We start from the raw sequence: 16,015 nt of genomic DNA, 5'->3' as shown, positions 1-16,015 counted from the left end.
ATGGCACTAGAGTCCTATTCTCTATTGCTTGTGATACAAGATTCAGGACATATTCAGGTTCTAACAGATCTGGTGGCCAGTTCAAAATACAGTATATTCAGTGTGAAAGGGATGATCTCATTTTCATTCCTTTTCTTAGGAACTGTTTATCTTCATAACATTTGGGTATTTCTAGACTGGCTTCACATGGATTTGCAATGGGGATTTCTTTCAAGGTAGAGACCAGAAGGATAAACAGTAGACAGAGGTACTTATGACCTATATTTGCTAATGGAATTTGCTTTTAGGCCCCATTCTACATCTTAAAGCTCCAAGACTGTAGGATCAAACTATGGTCTGACAATCTTCAATAATGGAGTCTTCAGAGGCTTTTGACTCCTTTTCTCTCATATAAAACACATTTCTAAAATAGATCCTCTAACTAGAGGACATGAGTCTCCTAGGAAAACTGAACTTGTAAGGTGGAGATGTTGGAACAGGCATAACATTCCATGGATCCTCTTATTCAAAACTGAGACCTCTTCTGAAGGCTTCTCTTCCTTAGCATGAGGCTACAAAGAAACAACCCAGAACTTTCTGTAGATATTGTGAATGTGGCACCCCTACCTACCAAACACCTGGCCTATTTCTTCCTTCATAGAAGAAGCCCAGATACCATTTCTACAGATTCATCTCCAAGATAGACTGTTGGCTCTATATCTTAGATCTTTCCTTTGTTAAGAGAATCTTTCCCCACCTCAACTCTCCCCCCACCCACATACACACACACTGAAGATTTTGTGCCTGACCTTTCTACTGCATCTGGTAGAAAAATAAACATATCTATCCATGGCGGCATTTCCAGCTCTCTCCCCCACCACTGCTATCATACATATAATAAGCATGGCAATACAGTTTTTGTAACAAGAGACATTTCCTCAGGCTCCTTCTTCTGCCCAGTCCAGGAATCATGGAGCGTCAGGAAAGTCTCTCCCACCGCTTCTGTCATACATGTAATAATCAAGGCAACACAGTTTATTGTAACAGGAGTTGTTTTCTCAGGCTCCTTCTCCTTGGTCGCAAGATAACCAGTCCAGAAATCACGGGGTTTCAGATGACAGAATGATGCTGGTCCTTCCCATTCAACCCCAAAGTTTCCAGACATTCCACATTCATAGTCTGGACTTCAAAACCAGGCCTTCTTCCAAAAGCAACACAAAACTTGGCCTTTCCCCACACTGAAGACTTGTAAGCAAGTTCAAAGCCTGTAGACAATAGGCACTTCCAAAGGTTGGCAAGGATAAGGAGATGAGTCTGCTAAGGAGGGAACCATAACCAGCTCCTCACTCAGGATACCTCACATATCCTGTACATACATGCCCACAAGGTGCAGGATTTTAGGTAGTTGGTGGGTCATGCTTTTTCTTCTTGCCCCGACAGGATTTGCAAACACAGCAGATGATACAGGGGGAGGCCAGTAGCAGCAGAGGCGAGGTCACCAAGGCTATGATGCCCAATCCCACAAGAATCCCTACAACCTGAAAAATTAAAGACAAGAAGAGAGTGTAAGCCAACAATGAAGTGTTCTAATAGAACAGTACATATGAGTCCACTTCAGTACATACACAGGAAACAATAATAATGAGCTTTAACTGAGGACCAGTCACAGCCTGGGTCAAAGCTGCAGCAGCAGGAAAGTCCAGTGTCAAAAACACAATAAACAGCCAAGAGTCCAGCTCCAAATCTAGTTCTGTCATCAACCCTGACATGACCAAAACATGACAACCTCCTTTGCAGTAAGTAACTAACACCAGTTTATAGGAGTGTAGAAGATGCAGCATCAGATAGTGGCTACAGCACCAGACTTGGGAGTCACAGAGCCAAGCAAACCCACTCGAGTTCAAATCCTGTCTCTGAGAATTAGTAGCTGTTTAGCCATGCGCAGGAACTTAATCTTACACGATCTCAGTTGTTTCATCCATAAAGCAGGGTTAATTTAAGTAGTAAGGCCCAAATGAGATACTACGTAAGGAACTTAAGTTGTTTGGTCGTTTTTCAGTCATGACCCCATTTGGGGTTTTCTTTGCAAAGATACTGAAGTGGTTTACCATTTCCTTCTCCAGCTCAGTTTATAGATGTAGAAACAGACGCAAACAGGGTTAAGTGACTTGCCCAAAGTCATGCAGCTAGTAAGTGTCTGAGGCCAGATTTGAACTCAGGAAGAGGAATCTTCCTGACTCCAGACCTGGTGCACTATCTATACCACCTAGCTTCCCAAAGGAACTTAAAGAACTATGTAAACGCAGGTTATTGCTAATGATGGCTCTGGTTGAAAAACAAGGGATCCTTAATGAACCCAAAATGATTCTGAGTGAGGGAAGTAACTAAGCCACTGTATTTGGGCCTGTTTTATAATTTATACACACACTGAGCTGTATAATCAGAGCACCTAAGTGACAGCATTAAACCGAAGGATGTCTTGGGTCTGCTTTAACTTCTCTTAGACATATGCTCATGGCAGGAAAGCAGAATAATTCCTCCTTGTGTCAGGAGAACAGAGAGAATATGTGCTTCCAATTCTCTACAGAACCACAGGATCATAGATTTAAAGCTGGGGAGAGATCTCCGAGGCTAAGAAATCCAATCTTTTTGTTTTACACATGAGGATAAAAGTTAAGTGACTTGACCAGAGTGACACAACTAGGAACAGTCAATGGTAGGACTTGAATTGAGGCCTTCTTAATTCGAAGCCTAGAACTCTATCCAATAAACACTCCATGTTGCTATAGGCAATATCTAGACCATTCTTCTGGTTCTCTAAAGGTCTGTTTGCTCTTGCTCTGCCTCATATACAGCCTTTTATGCTAGGCTGTCATGCTTCTCCATCACTTACAACTAGCTATAATATATAAAATCAGAGGCTTCCCAGACAGAAATCCTCTTAGACATAGCACACCTAACTTATTCCATCACTCTCTTTCAAATCACAGTACCTGTGTTCGGTTCCACATCACAGAAGCTCGAGAGTGACCCAGTTTATTCCGACAGGGCCCTTTATCATAGTGTCTGAGGAAAATATCATTCTGAAAGAAAGGAGGGAGTCCCAATCAGTAGCCATTTTAAACTGAGAGAAGAATACATGCCTAATAAATCTTCCTTACCAAACATCAGAACTGTAACTAGGGTTAGACAACTGGGGCTCTGTCCAAGGGCACCAAATTTAGAGGATGCCAACAGCCCCTGAAGTCTTTTTAGGAAAATTAGGTTAGCTCAACCCTTCCCAATGCTGCACCCACACCCACAGCAGCCTGCCAAGCAGAGGTCATGCACTGGCATCCCAGGACCTTTGTCTCCCTACCATGGGGCAATGTTCACCCCCCTCAAATTAGGTCACCTTTCATGTTACTTGCCTTGGGCATGGTTTGAAGGGTTTGACCTTAGTACAAAAAAAAAAAATTCCTAATTACAACTCTGCCAAGAGGAGCTTCAGAAATCAAAGGTAAATGTTATTATCAAACATACCTCCCAGCAAGCCTGTGACTTTCAGACATGCAGTTGGTACCTTCTGAAGTTTTCATATGTAAATGGACAGAAATCAGGGACAGTTCTTACATATTTCTAAAAGGGAGCTTAAGAATCTTTGCTCTTACCAATCCTTTCCTAAATATATGGCAACTTGTATGGGCAGATCAACCATTCAAAAAATAAAAGCCAGTGGAAGGGTACTTGATGAATACCCAACATATGGCTATCACTGAACTAGGTATCATGGGGGAATAACAGACAGTCCACAGGTGCTTACTGGGGAAATAAGATTCACAGAAAATCAAGTGAAAAGAATAGTGTTAAGTAGAGCAGTATGATTATCTGTGTGCTAAACCATATGGTACCATGAGAAAACAAAGCATTACTTTACAAGGTCTTAATAATGCGGTATAGGGAGTAAGTTCAAAAGAAGTTGGAGAAACAAATGTGGTCTTGCCTCCAAACTTTGCACAGATGATCCTTTATACCTGGAATTCTCTCTCTACCCATCTCTGTGCTACCTCCCTTAAGAGAACTTTCTTGATTCAAATGCACTGGTTGTTAGATCTTTCCCACTCCAACAAGCCCTGTGCATTTATTTTGTATTTATCCTGTATTTACTCATCTTCAAACATATCACACGTCCTCCCCTTGTAAAACAGGGAAGGGACTGGGCACATGATGGCAAGAAATGTTCTAAAAATGATCCCCTGATGGAAGGACATGGACAAGAGTATCATAGGACATCTAGGCATGTGAGATCCCTTGCTATGGAGGTTATCCACATCAGTGAGATCCTAGATCCCTTGAAACAGTTGGATCAATCCAGGATTCAAAGTATTATCATAAAAACTGATTTACAAATGGATCAAAATCAACAAGAGAAACCTGAAATCATTCTTCACTTTAATGCCCAAGATTGGGATTTGCACAATTACTCAAACCCCATTCTTAAAACATTCCTAGAAATCAGACACCCAACATCTGAAATCTGCACAAAGCAACACAGCTCAATGTGCATCCAATGCCAACATCATTGGTTTAAACAGAGCAAAAAAAATGATGAATAGGAAAATGATGAATAGAATAAGATGCTTCCTTCCACATCTGATGTCAGTGTTATGAGCCATTTCACATCTGCCTCATTTCATCTCAAGTGCCAGAACTGTGTGTTCTTTGCAGCACCATTCACCAAAACACAAAGCAATCTGCCAAGAAAGACTGTGATCTGGGGTGCACATTTATCTCTTTGTTTTCTACAGAGGGCACAAGTATGTCATAAGTCCAGAGTCTGAATACAGCCCCTTCTAATACACTAATGGAATGAAGAGAAAATTGTCAATTCTATCATTCATTCATCCTCAAATGAATTCATTTTAATTATTCACAAAGCTCCATATGCCAACAAGGGGTTATACCATCCTGTCAATTCCTCTTCCAAAATGTCCCATTTTCTAATTGCAATAGGCTTCCTTTAGTGGTTTTTCTCAAAAAAGTCAAAATCAAAGTACCTAAAAAGCAACAGCCTGGGATGGAGTTTTGTTGCCATCTCAATTTCTGTCTAGATCAAGAGCCTTCCCATTAACAATTTAAAAAAAAAAAAAACAGTCTGTGGAAGCGGTGGATGATGGGCAAAAGCAACCATTTGACCAAACAGGTTATGGAGTCTCTGCCTAGAAGCCGTCTTGAAAAATAGGTTTCATTTTCATGGATTGGACCTTAGGCAAAAGATGAACAAAAGCTTTAACTCATGTTTACTTAACAATCAGTTGGTGTTTAAGACTACACTACATATAAGCTGCTCATTTCGGTTCAACAAATTAAGCTCCTATTAAGTACAAGGTGCTGTGCTAGGCACTAAGAACACAAAAGAAAAAAAAAAAAAAGGAAAAATAACTGCAGCCCTTAAGGAATTTACAGTCTTCTGTCCATCAAGTCTAGTCAACTAATTTGGATGGAATGAATTGACACTTTAGATATAAGGAGCAAAATAAGATGTGTGGCAAATGATTAAGAACAACCATAGCAGGAATTCATGAATCTGTTTTGTTAATATTTTGAAAATTGTATTTTAATAGAATTGGTTTCTTTTGTAATCCTATATCTTTTATACATTTAAAGACATTATTCTGGGAAGGGATTTGTAGCCTTCACCAGATGCCCAAAGGGATCCATGACACAAAGAAGGTTAGGAACCTTTGATCTACATTAATGACCCCAAACTACGTAAAAGAAAGGGCTGAGAACACTGTGCAACAGTGTAAACCACCAGACTGGAAGAATGTAGCCCTTGAAGTTTGGTTAACATGTCCATGAATATCAGTAGTAACCACACAATGACTGTGTTGTATCATGACTGAACTGAAAGAGATGAATTTTTACAGGTCAAATTTGCAGTAACTTCTAATCAAACTCAAATCACCTAGCACTCTAGGGCACTGAACCCCACCCACATGGGTCTTCTCACCACTCTTCTACCCCTTCCTTTCTTGGTCTGAAGATTAACATTTGACTATGGGCTTGTTGTTACAAGCCAGCTTGATTTTAAAGGAAGGAAAGGTTCACTCTGTATGGAGAGAAGGAGATGAAGAATGATAACTGGGCCAGAGACTTTTGAACTGGGAAACGGTTCCTAAATATAGAGTGGCAGCACTGGCTTGTACGCATATGGCTCAAGAACTACCTTCAGAGTAGTTTATAAAATCATCTAATCCAAGGAGAATTTACCAAGGCCCTACTACATTCAAAATATTGTCCCAGATGTTCAGAATATAAATACAATCTCCTCCCCAAAATGTCCATACTCTCAAGACCCTTACATTCTATGTGAGGTGGGGTAAGGATAAATGGATTATGTTATGGGACACAGTGACATCTATTCCAAGCACAGAGATAGAAGAATAACTTAGTGGTTTGGGAATATGCTGAGGTATCACCCAGAGAGTAAGTGATGCTCTCACAGCAAGCTTTATCTTTTGAGCCCACGCCCTGGGAACTCCTCCCTCCCTCTGGGAGGAGGATGGACATTGAGAACTCCTCCCAAATCTTTCATTTATGGAGGGTACCCAAGTCAGCCATATTTTCAAACCAGCTGTACTCCTTTGGACTTATGGCTTTGAATAAGGTACTCCTCTCTTCCTTCTGCCAACTTCTTTTTATGTGTTGTCTTCTCCCATTAAATTGTAAGCTCCTTGAGAGTAGGGACTGTTTGTTTTTTGCCTTTCTTTGCCTCTCTAGTGCTCAGCACAGTGCCTGGCACATAGTAGGTACTTAATAAATGCTGATGAACAGTAAAGGGAATGCTCCCAATTCCACCAGCTGAGAAAGTCTTCGCAGATAAAAGTTCTGCAGAAAGAGCAGTGAAAGTTGGGGAAGTCCTTTTTCTTAGGAAAAATAAGTTTTCTGTTTCAAGACCACTAGACATATTCAAAAATGAAAACCGGCAGAATATTGGCTCTCACGCCCCAGGGGATAAGGTCCAGCATAAGAACTTACATCCAGGTTCTGGAGACAGTACCAGCAGAACGTGTGCTTGCAATTCTTGCACATCATCTGAGCACAGCCTTCATTCCGTTCAATGTAAACCCGGCAAACAGGGCATTGCTTGATGGGAGCTTCTGCATCCATCCCCATGAGGGCCCTGGAAAGAAAAGAGACAAAGAGTAGGAAAATAAATGTGGAGTAGTCAATCAGCAAGCATCACAGCTGTATCAAGAAAGTAAGATGGTAGGTGAGGAAAGAGGTCTCAGTAAAACATGGCATCCTTCTTGGAAAGGATCTCTACTGAATTTCCAGGCCCAATGACAGCAATTAAAGTCAAATTTCTGTTATCCATGCTGGTGTATGTGCATGTTTGTATTCGCACACACATGCACAGAAGCCACAAATGTGCATCCATGTGATTTTTAAGCGAGGTTGGAAAATTGAGGATAGAAGGTCAACAGACCCCAAATACGTCACAGGGAACTCTAAACAGATAACTGAAAATCGATTTACATTTGGCTTTGGAATGCATGGTTATTATTTTTCTTGGGGCTGATTTATCTCCCTAATTGTGATTTGCTAAGCTAGCATGAAAAGTGAGTTGGTTTTCCTTGTGCACACTGACTGTAAGAGAAATCCCTAGGGTAATCTCTGAAGTAGGAGAATTGAGCCTAGGATTGAAAAATTATCATCTACATGTAAAGAATTAGAAAGCAAAATCAAGACTTGAATAATGACCAATAATATGAGACAGAAATACCAACTATTTTTGCTGCTTATAAGATAATGAGCTAAATAAATTAACTGTGGCATTCCTGCCACACTGAGATGAGATAGTAAGTAATAATAATGAAATCACCAGTGGAGGAAAAGTAGGAAGAAGGAAGAGTAAATCATTACCACTACCCCAAGAGAGCTGCTAAGGACCATCAAAGATATCACAACCACAGTATGAGAAAGATGGCAATGACTAGTCAACATCTGGCTGGTCAGTCCATTAACCCTGCCTGTAATCTGTACTAGACCTTGAATCCTGCTACTTCTTCATGGAATATTCAAGGAAATTAAGATATGTCAGTAGTGACACTGAGAATCCTAAAAAGCCACACAACTAGCTTGGAAGCAGTGCTAGGATCTTTGCATTGAATGGATTGTAACACTGGTAGCTATGTTCCTGTTAATACAGAACACTCATAGCTTCAAGCAAAACCAGGAATCAAACACAAAGGTCATATTCAGGGAGCTCCTGTTTTAATAAGAAACCTCCCAGAACCAGATGGTACAAGTTTTACTGATTCATATCTCACCACCTCCCAAGCAGGGGTACCACTTTCAAAGAACCTGATTTCTTACATAACATACAAACTATGTGACAATAAGTATTCATTGCACCATTACATTTTAAGAAGATTCCTTTCTCTATGAATGTTTTCCATGCAATATATTTTTTACTCAGTAACCAGATCTCAAAACATCGTCGGGAGGAAAGTAGGAGAATAAAAATTCTTGCCTCATTCAATAAATACAAGTAGAAAAACTGAGGCACACAGACATTAAATAAGAAAGTAGAAATACAGTTGAGCCAGGATTTCTCATTGAGTTCCTACTGACCACAGTGACTCTCCCAGCACTAGATAAGGCAAAGGAAACCAAATGAAAACTGTACTTTCAATAATACCTGGAAGATACTTCAGCCCTAAATAATCCCTTAAGAAATACTCTTAATTGCAGGAACATTTTGAGGTCATTCATGCATGCTCCTAAGGAAAGTGTTGCATTAGAATTTAGAAAAAGGGGCTGCTCCATGCCACACTGAAGGCACTTAAAACCCTGGGGAAAGCATTAAGAAGTTCTAGAAAAGTCAGCAGATCACAGAGCTTGAAAGTTCAAAGGGACTTTGGCAGCAACCCTTCACACTACAAGAATCCCTACTACAATCCCCATTGTTGAGATAACAGATCTCTAACAAATTTACTTCAGTCTTACCCATGTTCTGTTGGCAAGACAACCACGGGTTGGCTGTCCCGACAAGAGCGATCAGCATGCCAGGTATCTTTGCAACATGAGCAGAATGTCAGGTGACAAGAAGGACATTCAACCTTTGTGGGCTGTCCTGAATTATTCTGTTCAATATGGCACACAGTCTGGCAGTCAGCAACAGGACACCATGTCCGGCAAGGGTCCAAATGGACTTCTGGAATAAAAAGAAAGAAAATGATGGATGAATTCTGTTACTTGGGTCTTGACTTAGGTCTTCCTATGCATGAGTCCTGATTTTGATAGCTGAACAAAAACCATTATCTGGAAATAGGGATGTTTGTAAACTAGCACATAGCAAAGTGCTGCAACTTTCCCTTCATTGAATCCATACTTCATTTACTTGGTCCCTGACCATTCCCCTCCCCACCCCTATATTGTGAAATGTTGTACTTGCCTCTGATCTCATGCCCTGATAGCAAAGTTCAATGAAAAATGAGTTAACAAGGAGAGTTATCACCACTCACAAAATACTCCCCCTTTCAGAAATGTTTGTTTGCCTCAAGAATTCAAAATACACACACACACACACACACACACACACACACACACACACACACTCTCTCAATAATCACAATTTCCTGAAATGGCCACTCTTGCCTCTATTTTGGAAAAATCTTGGATTTGCCAGGCATGCAACTTTTTTTTTCAGAAATAGATTTGCACCTTCCATCTGGCACTTAATGGATTTCTCATTGAGTTCCTACTGACTACAGTGACTTTCCCACCACTGGATAAGGCAAAGGAAACTGAATGAAAACTCTGGACCTTCAATAATAGCTGGAAGATCCTTTAGTCCTAAATAATCCCTTAAAAAATACTCTTAATTGCAGGAGCATTTTGATGACATTCATGTATGCTCCTAAGAAAAGTGTTGCATTAGAATTTAGAAAAATTAATCCCTTAATCCCTCACAACAGCCTTAGGAAATAGGTTGTAGTGATTTCCTCTAACTGAGGAAAATAAAGCAAATGGGGAAGCTGGTGACAGGCAAAAATATGTCTTGTCACCACAGAACTAGAGCTAAAACACAGAACTGTATTTCAGAGACCATGTAGTCTCACCTCTCCATGTTATAGATGAGGAAAACTATGTCCCAAGGAGGTTAAGGGACTTTTCTGCCCAAGGTGACAAAGGTAAGTGAGGATCCAGGGTGGGATTCAAACCCAGGTCCTTTAACTCTAGGGTCCAAAGCTCTTTCCACTACTACAATTCAGAGTTTAAAGTCATAGAATTATTTTTTTTTCAGATTTTTAATTAATTTATTTAAGTTTTCAACATTCATTTCCACAAAATTTTGGGTTCCAAATTTTCTCCCCATTTCTCCCCTCCCCCCACCCCAAAATGCCAAGCATTCTAAGTACCCCTATCACCAATCTGCCCTCCCTTCCACCATCCCCATCCCTTTATCCCCATCTTCTTAAAGTCATAGAATTATAACAAGCTTTTTCACACTTCCACAAGAGTGAAACATTAGAAATTAACTAAGTGAGGACAATATGTCCAACAAGGAAAAAAAAAGAGAAAGGAGAAAGGTCCATGTTATAAACATGAGGTAAGGATTTAATGGAGCAGTAAAGATTCGATCAAGACATCACATGTACGTGATGTCATGTACATGATACCTATCTCTTCAGAGGACAACAAAAGCCTTCCTCTCCAAGTGTACACACACACCCTGCCCAGCTTCCTTATTCCCTTTCAGTAAAAAATCCAAAGTTCTTTCTGTCAACAGTGACCTTCAGAGAAATGAAATCATGTGGAAAATCCTGGTACTCCTTGAGGGGTGGAGTGGCCCTTTTCTCTCTGAACCAAAGGATTTGGAAACCTTTGTGCTGATGAGATTCTAATTTTAAAACCTCCTGCCCTTGGGAATTTAGAGACAAGAAAAAATAAATTTGAAGGAGAAAGAAAATGGAATAAGAGGCTGAGAGTTGGTCTAATTTCCCAAACCACAGTTTAAACACTTAAAAAAAACCCTAAAAAATACTTAAAAAACAACACTGAAGTCTAAACATTGTCTACAAATGCTGTATTTATACCTTACCCGAGAACTACAATAATTGGATATATTCTTATCAGAAATTTCGAGTACTAAGACATTCTTCTTAAGCATATCATGTTTCTGTCCAGCATCAGATTTGCAGCGAGGGACAAGAGTAAGAGAAGGATATAGAAAGACAGCAGAAAGGATAGAGGGAAGATGGAGTATGGCCTTGAAAAAATATCATCGAAAGGAGAAGGCTGCTTTCTACCCCTTTAAATATTTTCTGAACCTAAGCATCAGGAGTTCTAATCAAGTCTTAGAAAAGTGACTCTCTCTCGCACATGGATCACCAGGAGAATGGTCCCTTTATTGATATCAATTTTTAAAATAACCTACTTAACATAAAACAATCTACAAATATCAAAGGTAGTAATATTTTTCTTTCAGTAGTTCCAGAGGAAGGAATTATGTAACTAAGTCATAAATGATATAATTTACTATCAGTATACTTGTGTGTGTGTGTTTCTCTGTGTGAATTCTATATATTATTAGAAAATCTGACCCAAAAGTATGCAGATAAGGTAACTATATTTTGATTTATATATTGGGAAAGAATTATTATTTAATTGATCATGGCTGTTAGTATAATTTCAATATCAAATGGAGAGAGGGCGAGCAGACTACAAGATATCATATGAATAAGTAATTTCCAAACACCCATGTTATTGCAATAACAAACCTCAAAAATATGTAGAAATGGACATTTTCCATTCAAAATGCTTTCTAGGGAAAAAAAACTCACCAGACCTTGAACTTGGAACACCTAGATTCAAATCCTAGCTGAGCTACTTACTGGCTGGGTGATAACAGGCAAATCATTTAACCTCCCTTAGCTTCAACTTCTTCTTCAACAAAATCAGAGGGCTGAACCTTATGATTTCTAAGGTTACCTCCATTTCTATAAATATGAGACTATGCTGCAAAATATGCAATGTACAGAAATGTGTACATACACACACACACACACACATATATACACACACACATACATATAGGGCAGCTAGGTACTACAGTGAATAGAGCACTGAGCCTGGAGTCAAAAAGACTCATCTTCCTGAGTTCAAACCCAGCCTCAGACATTTATTAGCTGTGTGTCCTTGGGCAAGAGAGCTGGAGAAGGAAATGGCAATCCACTCCAGTATCTTTAATAAGAAAATCCCAAAAGAAGTCACAAAGAGTCATACATGACTGAAAAAATTACTAAATATGTGTGTGTGTGAGTGTGTACACACACACACACACACACATACACTCTTTTTTTTTGGCTAATTATATATAACATTGAAAGAGTTGTTTTACTTGTAGGACAGTTTTCAAAATACCATATTCTTTTTAAGCCTAAAGAGTGTCTATGAATGCTGAGTTTATAATTTACCTGAGTACTAAAGCAACAGAGACTGAACTGGTGATTTCGTATCATAAGGAACTTCTGGGTGAGGAAATTCCCTCTGCCACTGCAGGCTGACACTTTCTCTGTAAGATATGACTTAAAGTCTTAGGAGAGTTAGTTACCTAGAGCTCTGAGGGTCACAGAGTCAGTATGTATCAGCAGCATGACTTGAACCCAGGCCTTCCAAGCTTGGAGTTTGGCTTTCAACTCATTATGCTACATTGCCTCTCTGTATCCACTGAACTTCATTGTATAAAATGATTTTTTAAAGATTAAAAATTTCATTTTTGTGAAATAAAAATAGTAGACCAGCTTATTACCTTTGTAAATTTGGAAAAATAAAATGGTATTCCGGCTTTGTTTCTTCATCTGTAAAATGAGAAAGTTGGAATTGATGACAACTAATGTCTTTTCCAACTCAAAGCCAGGATAGTATGTGACTTCAGCTATTTGAGGCCATCAGGAATGTACTGAATGTAAAAATGTTATCAACGATACTTATTGTTGCCATAACAAAGTAATAACACAAAGGTTCAGAAATACAATGAAAGGACAAATATAGGCAAATGAGACTTCTTTTTAAAAAAATATATGTGCTTTCCTTTCCTTTCTCTCTAAAAAAATTCCCAGCCTCATGTAACTAACAAGTATGCACTGTTTTGTTTACACACCTTCCCTCCTGCTTTTGCTTTTCCTGATTGTCTTTCATTCTCTTTCATTATTAGTTTCCTTTTCATCCTATTTTCGCTCTCATTGGGCAATATTTTTCCCTTTCCATACACCAATGAAAAGAAGGAAATGAGTAGCTATTCTAAAGCCTCAAAATTTAGGGGTTAGGGATAGGTTCCCAATTCTGACCTCTAAAAATTGACCACTACTTGACCATTATATCACCATGTCACTCTTAGCTGGAAAAAGAGAATTAAGCTCAATAATCTGAAAAGTTCTTTGAAAATTTATCCTCCATGTGTGAGACCGAAAAATTACTCTTCAATGTCTGCATCATTTTAGGTGACCCAATATTAGACAATATATTTGGATGGATTTGTTATTCATATGAGTTCCTCCTCCTCTGGTGATGTACACTGGAACTGCTCCATGTTTTCCATCCTAAGTAATTCTTGTCTAAGTCTTCCCATAAACTCTCCTTGTTGAGATCACCTATTAAATCTCTCTATATTGAAGTAGTCACCAATGGATCTATGTATTCCTTCTTCTTATGACTGAACCAGCCTTTTTCCTAGTGGTATCAAATGACATCCTTTATAGCGCTTTTTCATCTTTTCCCATTTCTATAAATTTTTTTCTAAAAATAATCTATATATACTGTTTGCTGTTTATATATTTTTTGTTTATATATTTGCTGTTTATCACACCTACGCTGAGGTAGTTTCCCCTCAATAGAATAGAAGCACTGAAGTCAGGGAGTTTCATTTTTGTCCTTGTATCCTCAGTATCTAACCCACTACCCAATCTAAAATAGGCGCCTAATATAGGATTGCTATATAAATGAGCAGCGAACATCCTTGATAAAAGTTTTGAGAAGAGAATAGGCAATTTTACCACTGTGCAGAACTCTGGTATAGATGACATCTACTATAGGGATTTGTGTTCTACACAGACAATAACCAAAAAACAGGCACTTTGCTCATACATAGTGTCAGCCTGGCATACAACAGGCACTTAAAATGTTTAATGTATTGAATTAAATTGGAACCATCCACAGTCTTCCATGTAATAATGTATTCCCAGGATCTTAAATGAAAGAGTAGGGTCTAAAAAGAAAGAGGAAACTACACATATCTAACAGGAACCTGGTTTAGTGACCATATGGTGAACCCTCTATGATAGTAGTTAAGAATGACTTTCCAGTATTTCAACATGTGGCTGATGACAGATAGATGTCTGCTTGCTTTATCTTCCAAGTGTTGTGGTTGTTCATCCTTCATTTTTCAAAGAGGACCAATGACATATGGATTGACATCTTAACTTGGACATGAATAGTATTTCTGTGTGTGTTCATCCTTCATTGCCAAAGAAGGCCATGCCATCAGAAAAATAATGACATGACTTGCACTTGACTTTGTTTTGAGGGAGGGAGGGCTGTGCAGGTCACCAGCCTCACTTCTCCTCTGGACCCATCTGAATCCAGTGCAGATATTTATCAGGATGACTGGAGATGACCCAGGATGAGGCAATTGGGGTTAAGCAACTTGCCCAAGGTCACACAGCTAGTGAGTGTCAAGTGTCTGAGGTGAGATGAACAGTATTTAAGGGAGGGAGGGTTGCACAAAGTTATCAGTCTCACTCTCTCCTCCAGAGTCATCAAAGTCCAGTGACAGGACAAAAATCAGATGACTGATGGTGGCTCAGGATAGAGCAAATGATCTTGGCAGTTTTGATGTATGGCTAAGCCCTAAGCACGCCACAGCGCCTGCTTCAACTGCCTTCATGGCCATTGGAACAAAAGTCTCCACGTTCTTGGGATAGGCATCCCCTTAACTCCCTAACAAGTTTAAGGGCTGTTCTTTATCCTCAACCTGGTTTAGCTCATCTGCTGAAACTGTGGTCAGGGTGTGGCTGTTGCACATGCTACAGTTTTTTGGAGTCATGAGTAAGAGTTGGGTGACAATGGAACAGACTCGGTGCTCTATCCACTGTGCCACCTAGATGCCCCATACTCAAGTTAATTTATTTATATTACTCTATTTTATGCAAAAACTACAGAATCTTTTGGACAAACTAAGCCACTGGCTATTTCACTTCCAACCCCTATTACCTTGAATAAGACTTTGTCACCCTATCAACCTTTCCAACCCCTCATCATTTCAAGAAAATGGAAAACTAACTAACTCTTCCCCACACCCTACATTCTCTCCACACATACACACGCACACACACACACACACACACACACACACACACACACACACTCAAAAGATTGGAAATGCAACAATCCAACAATCTCTAAAGTTATTCTACCTTCAAAACTTCCTTGACTTATGTAGGGGTTAAAGACGTATCTACATTTTCTAGGGACACATTTATTTGAACCTGGAACCAACTCAAGGAAATTGATCTGTGGTGGGGATAGAGGAGAGGTAAGAAGCTAAACCATTAGCTGGGCTTTGTGTACACCATGTTCCAACTAACTAGGCAAACCAATCTCTGCCCTGGATTCAATTCAATCAATATTTACTGAGTGCCTATAGCACATGAAGCCCTGTACTAGGTACTTCAGTGTCATAAAGAGGAATATGATCCCTCTGTTCAAACTTTTATTTAATGGAAATAGGTTTGGCATGACTGCACATGTATAATCTGTACCAAAATGCTTGCCTTCTCAAGAAAGGGGAAGGGGAAGAGGAGAAGGAGGAAATTTGGGCCTCTATATTTGTAAAGACGAATGTCGAAAATGGTTTTCAACATAATTGAGAAAAAAGCAATTTAAAAGACCAAACTTCTATTATTATTAACGAAGCATTGTGATAGGCACTGGAGAGTCAAGGACCAAAAAACTCCCCTGTCCTCAAAAAAGGATATGGGAAGGGGGA

At 39.4% G+C, this 16,015-nt stretch overlaps 1 protein-coding gene across 2 annotated transcripts in view; it reads right to left on the bottom strand.

Annotated features, from left to right (window-relative positions):
• Positions 1 to 255: 255 nt before the first annotated feature.
• RNF144B (ring finger protein 144B) overlaps positions 256 to 16,015 on the bottom strand; it is a 257,967-nt gene continuing 242,207 nt past the window's right edge. Inside the window, exons 5-8 of one of the 2 annotated variants that reach the window (XM_072603941.1) lie at positions 8,974 to 9,181; positions 7,000 to 7,144; positions 2,973 to 3,062; positions 256 to 1,517 (exon numbers count right to left, since the gene is read on the bottom strand). In XM_072603941.1, the coding sequence (XP_072460042.1) occupies positions 1,377 to 1,517; positions 2,973 to 3,062; positions 7,000 to 7,144; positions 8,974 to 9,181 (584 nt within the window). In that variant the 3' untranslated portion in view covers positions 256 to 1,376. The remainder of the gene's footprint in view (positions 1,518 to 2,972; positions 3,063 to 6,999; positions 7,145 to 8,973; positions 9,182 to 16,015) is intronic. The other variant, XM_072603940.1, reaches the window with a different exon arrangement.

The sequence above is a fragment of the Notamacropus eugenii genome, chromosome 4, assembly GCF_028372415.1.
Source record: "Notamacropus eugenii isolate mMacEug1 chromosome 4, mMacEug1.pri_v2, whole genome shotgun sequence".
Classification (NCBI taxonomy): domain Eukaryota; kingdom Metazoa; phylum Chordata; class Mammalia; order Diprotodontia; family Macropodidae; genus Notamacropus; species Notamacropus eugenii.
Note: the sequence above shows the minus strand (reverse complement) of the source record. Positions and strands in the feature narration are given on the sequence as shown.